Genomic DNA, 6,528 nt, shown 5'->3' with positions numbered 1-6,528 from the left:
GGTTGATGCGCTTGCTGCTTCCTGAGCAGCTCTCATTTTCTCCACTCTAGCAGCCCGCTTCTTCTCTTCTTTCGTCAGCATCTTTTCGCGTTAAAACTGATTAAGTCAGTGTTTGTGTTGCAATTACTTAATACATTTTCTTTAATTTTTCACTTAAGCTGGCACTTAAGTCTTCAATCTGCCTCAAGAATGATTTAAGATATGAAGATGTAAGGGAAGTGACGGCGAAGGTGGTAGGGAATGAGAACGGTACCCGTACACATGCACCGCACGCCCGCCCTGCTGGCCACTGCCGAGAGCTGATTCTACAGTAAAATAAAATGAAAAGAAGAATAACCTTGGAGGTCAGTCCTCACCCTGAAAGCAGATAGTAGACGTCACGTAGTATATGTGTACCAAATTTCTGGTCAATAGGTCAAATGGTTTGCTACCTACAGGTGATGTAAAATCCTGGACAGACAAATGAACAGCCACGGTAGCGTATTAAATAAGAAGATTAAATCAAACCAACGCCACCCTCCCCTACTTTTGCAGTTTATAACGATCCACTATTTCTCTGACACTATAATTTACTACAGTGACAATATGTCTTAGTGACAGGGACAGATACCTGAAAGAATATCAAAGTTTCCCAGTTTTAACTGGCTACAAAACTAAGTTTTTAAGTGGCATCAACATTGCTCCACAGATAGATAGATAGATAGATAGATAGATAGATAGATAGATAGATAGATAGATAGATAGATAGATAGATAGATAGATAGATAGATAGATAGATAGATAGATAGATAGATAGATATTTGTTCCCAGGGGGAAATTTGGCTTTTTACATAAGCTATTTAAATACATTTATAAATAGATAAGAAAGTAAATACATAAATATAGAGACTTTGGTCTGAACACACACCAGAATGACTAGAAAGCAAGAAAAATTCAAAAGAACAAGACTTCTGACTTTGTTGTCACAGTAACAGTGTGTGTCCCATAACTAAGCCGGCCCTTTCAATTAGCTTGTTAATTTGGTGGGCCTCTCCTGAAGTGATGTCACCAGCACAGCACCCCACGGTGTTGAAAATTGCACTGGCCATGACAATGTTATAGAAGAGATGAAGGATGTCACTTCCCACATTAAAGGAACACAGTCTCCTAAGGAAGAAGAGCATATTCTTCCCTTTCTTATATGGTTCCTCTGTGTTCCGAGACCAGTCTAACATGATATTAATGTGGACCTTCAAGTACTTGTAGAAGTGGACCACCACCACATCAACTCCATGAACCAGAAAAAGAGGCTGTTTGATGCGGCAAAAGTCAATAATCAGTTCCTTGTTTTTTCTGATGTTAGGTTGCAGATGATTCTGAAACCTCTCTACCTGGCTCCTCTCCTCTATCTCATCCCCCTTATCAATACATTTCATAAGTGCAAAATCTCTACGAATTTCTGCAAGTGACATGACCTGCTGTTATATTTGTAGTTTGAGGTGTACAGAGTGAAGAGACAAGGAGACAGGCCTGTTCCTTGTGTTGCTCCAGTGTTGCTCACACAGTCCTTGAGCTTCACAAAATGCAGTCTGCCCAACAGATAATCCATTATGCAGGACCTCATAGGTTCATCCACCTGCCTATCTCTGAGGTTAGCTGTAAACAGGGATGGCTGGATGGTATTGAAGGTACTGGAAAAAATAAAAAAGCATCACCCTCACAATGCAGCCAGCTTTGTCCAAGTAAGAATCAGCCTTGTGGAACAGACAGATAATTCCATCCTCCAATAGGCAAATTGCAGTTAATCCAGGTGTCTACCACAAGAGGACTCATATAGACCAGGACCAGAGTTCTCCACGATGTGAGATGAAAGTGCCACTGGTCTGTAGTCATTAGCTGAAGAGGCACCTACCTCCTTTGGTACAGGAACAATGCAGGATGTTTTCCAAAGCAGTGGCACTTTCTGAAGCCTTAGGGACAAACTGAATAGGTGACAGAGAACACCACAAAGTTAGTCATACAATCATTGTCACAGTATATTTATAGTGTGCGTGAAACCCAACAGTGGAACCCCTCTTGAGTAACAACTTGCATTATAGTTGAACAACATCAGGAGGAGGGACAAGAAGAACACAAAACAGAAATCACAAGCAGTTATTTGTTGACACATCAAGCAGTGTGTGGAATCCCTCTCTGATAATGGTGGTGATCATGATGATGAGATAAAGCAGGCATTAAACAAATGCAGATGGATTTTATGTGTGGGTATGCATAACACTCAAGTGAATTGGAACATTAAAAATCTGGTCACCCTATATAAGAGAAAGAAAAGGAAACCTCTTCATAATTGTATTTATTATTTAGGGAACTTATTTATTGCTGGTTTTTATTTCCACAAGTGCACTGATTTTATTTTTTTTTTGTTGACCACCAAGTGTTTAGAATAAAAGCTATGAGCCCTTTTTGAACCAATCTTGTTCTTATGTGTCCTCATTCGCTCTAATGCATTTTTGGTTTATGACTTTCGATGTCCCAGGTTCAAGGATGGTATGCTAGCTGTAGACAGCCTGAGCATCACACATACCCACAATCACTCTCACACAAGGCCTCTTTCGAACAACTAATGATGTCTTTACGGATGTTGGGGTACCTGGCAGAAAACTCAAGTGGAGTTCACATGCAATAAAAAAAATACCTCAGTACTCCTGTGCCTGATATCACTAATGTGAAGTCATAGCAGTGTAGCCAAAGCAAACTCCATACAGAAACCCAGACCCCAAGTGCCAAAGCAGCAAGCCCACTGGGTGCACTGCTTATTGTATCAATTTTTTTATGGCTTCTCAAATTTTACCTACTTAATTTATGCAAATTTCAAATATTTAATGATTTGGTTTATGTTAAATTAGCTGCGTGTGGTCTTCGGGACAAAAAAAAACAACCTGAAGAATCCCTAGGAGTTTTACTACATTTGTGAACTTGGAGAGACGTCAGCTTACTTTTAAGAATTACCCATGGCAGGGGATGTGGATCCACCTGTGCTTGCTGCCCCTCTGGCTTTTGCAAGAAAACACTGACGATACCATATCTTACGAGTCCTATTAATCTTTTTCTCGCGAAAATACCTCTGGATAGAAAATGTCTTCAAGCCTTGCCATCTGTTGTTGAGGCGTTTCACTTACACGTTGTTGAGCCGTGGCGTTCGCTTCCTTTTGACGTTATGTTTCTTCATCTGTGTCATTAGCACAACGTCATTGTTGCAGAGCAGGATTTGCTGCATTCTGGTCTTTTGTAGTGAGGTGCATGCAAGCACCCAAACGATTTAAAAGTGCATGCATGCGCCATCTGGTGGCTGTGGTTGAGCATGAGCTGAGTGGACTGCTCCATACACACACACACACACTCCCAGGTCTTTAATTTATATATGTCTAATGACACACACTATATGTTGTCACGCACATGTGCATGCGAGACAACTTAAGAGCTTTGTTGATGCTCATTACCCACCAGACCAGGGGTTGGCGCGGTCTTCTAATGCCTTCTCTTCTCCTCCCACTGCAGAACGTAACGTGACAGCCACACCATCGCTGATGTCACTTCCGTGTCCGTTCTCTTGAACCCTCCCCATCCTGCCACTTGGTCTCATCACCCAGAAATCAGCCATCTTGTTTCAGTTCCTATCTAGTACTCCAGTCTGAAAAGATGACTCTGCCTTTATTGTGTATTTTCTTTGCATTTTGAAAATCCAGTTCTACGGGGTCACCAAGGTCGGGCCCCAGCCCTTTGTCTCTGTTTGTGTCCTATTTTACAATGTATGTAAAATGCTAAGAGTTGTCTGTCTGTCATGGAAAACTTCACAAAGTCCTGGGTCTCGGTCTTAATTGTGAGCTTTATGATGTGACACACGTAACGCGACTCAAGAATCGGAAGTACAGACAACCTCACCCATGTGATTGGGTCCTTCTAATGGCAAGAGGCAGCGCAGTCATGTGCCCTGGCTGACAGAGAAACACATTGCACAGGGCAAATGATCATTTTCAGTGCAATAACAAGTCACGTACTACAAGCGCAAAAAAATACATACATTTCCGAACTGTTGACGGTGCAGGCTACCTCCTCCACATAACTGGGCTTTAGGTCCTTCACACGTCAAGCAATGACCTGTGGTGCAGTGTCTCGTAGAGAAGCACATGAGCTACCTTTCTTTGAGGACTGCAGGTCTGAGTGTTTATTAATAAAAATAGATTACTGTTAGTTTTTAATTGACATGGACACCACCATTTTGTGTATGGACATGACTGTAGGTCACTAGGTGATGAACCTCAGAAGTGTTATCAAGTGATGCTGTTAGGGCAACAGTGCCCACTGACTTAGTACCTTCCATTCTATTCCGACTGCAGTTTAAAGTGTTTTTAAGATTATGGAGTTTTTGGTAACAAACTTTCAACTCTTATGATTTTGCTTTTGGGTTTAGACAACTGTTTGGCTCGATCTTCCTGGTTCTGATTACATTCATTTCTTTCTCTGACCCATGATTATTTTGCTCTTGTGCCACCTCTTGTCAGAACACTATCATGCTGCATATATCATTTTCTCAGTATGGTAACTAGTGCCATATTTCACTTTTACGTTTAAACTTAACACATAAAATCAACAAGTGATGCACTTCTTTTCACAAATTAGTGATGAATTCCTTTACCATGCAAAATACTGTTACTAAAAAGTATTCCTTATTTTTTTTTTAATTGTTTCAGCTTAAAGTAAGGACCAACAGAGATGAACATTATTCAGTCACTAACTCTGTGTAAGATAATGCAACTAAAATGTATGTTTCACATTGTTTTTTTATTGTTACAGCTTAAAGAAGGAACCTACAGAGATGAGCAATGCCACTGTCTTTGTGTCAGAGTTTGTGCTGCACTGCGAAATCACTTCGGAAATTAGAAGCTTTACTGTTGTCGCCCTGGCCATCATTTATCTGACGACCCTTTTTGGAAACCTTTTGATCATACTGGTAATAATCCTGGACCATCATCTTCAAACTCCTATGTTTTTATGCATTGGTGCCCTGGCTGTTATAGACGTGCTACAAAGCACTAACGTCATCCCTAAAATGATGGCTCTTCTTCTGTTCGACACTTCACCAATACCGTACGGTGCCTGCTTACTTCAGATGCTCCTGGTCTTTCATCTTCAGACAGTGGAAGCCCTTCTCTTTACTCTTATGGCGTATGACCGCTTTTTCGCTGTCATTTACCCGTTGAGATACCCTCAGCTTGTAACAGGAAGAACTGTGTGGGTAGGCGTCTTAGTGTGCAATATTATCTCTGGCATGCCAATTATCGTATATTTGATATTCATCACTGAACTTTCTTTTTGTCGCACTAATGTCCTACCTTACTGTTTCTGTGATTATTCCACCATGGTTCACGTTTCTTGCAATGAAAATGCAAAATACTTTAATTTTCTCTCCACAATTGGAATTACATTTGGCTCTACATCTCTGACAGTAATCCTCATTTCTTATGGCAAAATTGCCCACGTGGCGCTGAAGATTTCATCGAAGGAGGGCAAGAAAAAAATCTTGGATGTGCTTGTCACACACTTGCTCGTGGTGTTACTTTTTTATCTGCCATTGACCATCGCTTTCATTTTACCGGGATTAGGAGTAAAGCTGTCAGCCGAAGCCTACAACACTCTGGTTATAGTCGCCACGATCCTCCCACCAATGATGAACCCATCATCTACAGCTTTAGGAACAAGGCGATGAAAAACGTAATAAAGAGACTTTTCACAGGAAAGAGAACGACTCCGGAAATCAACAACCGTACATAATCCACTGCATCCACTGAACAGATTCATCTGCAGACAGAGGAGCAGCTTCAGCGACAGACTGCTGTCAATGTCCTGCTCCACTGACAGACTGAGGAGATCGTTCCTCCACCACACTATGCGACTCTTCAGTTCCACCCGGGGGGGTTAAACGTTGACATTATACAAAGTTATTGTCTGTTATACCTGCATTGTTATCACTCTTTAATTTAACATTTTCTTTATCAGTATGCTGCTGCTGGAGAATGTGAATTTCCCCTTGGGATTAATAAAGTATCTCGCTATCTATCTATCTGTCTAATCTCAGGAGGAAATGACAATAAACTTGACTAAGAACTTATATCAATGGAGAATTTTAAAAATAATCATACTCAATATCATAATGGTGATAGATATAACTGCACCCTCATCATACTTTCTGTATTTATGGTATGCACAATGTATGAAGGGGTGGCACGGTGGTGCAGTGGGTAGTGGTGCTGCCTCGCAGTTAGGAGACCCGGGTTCACTTCCCGGGTCCTCCCTGTGTAGAGTTTGCATGTTCTCCCCGTGTCTGTGTGGGTTTCCTCCAGGTGCTCCGGTTTCCTCCCACAGTCCAAGGACATGCAGGTTAGGTGGATTGGCGATCCTAAATTGTCCCTAGTGTGTGTGCTTGGTGTGTGGGTGTGGGTGTCCTGTGGTGGGTTGGCGCCCTGCCCAGGATTTGTTTCCTGCTTTGCG

General features: G+C 41.6%; 1 protein-coding gene across 1 annotated transcript; it reads left to right on the top strand.

The window, feature by feature from the left end:
* Nucleotides 1-4,855: 4,855 nt before the first annotated feature.
* On the top strand, nt 4,856-5,746 carry LOC114641303 (olfactory receptor 2AG1-like). Its single transcript, XM_028790373.1, has one exon. The coding sequence runs from the start codon at nt 4,856-4,858 to the stop codon at nt 5,744-5,746; it is 891 nt and encodes a 296-aa protein (XP_028646206.1).
* Nucleotides 5,747-6,528: the final 782 nt, after the last annotated feature.

Source organism: Erpetoichthys calabaricus, chromosome 4 (assembly GCF_900747795.2).
Source record: "Erpetoichthys calabaricus chromosome 4, fErpCal1.3, whole genome shotgun sequence".
Taxonomy (NCBI): Eukaryota; Metazoa; Chordata; class Cladistia; order Polypteriformes; family Polypteridae; genus Erpetoichthys; species Erpetoichthys calabaricus.
Note: the sequence above shows the minus strand (reverse complement) of the source record. Positions and strands in the feature narration are given on the sequence as shown.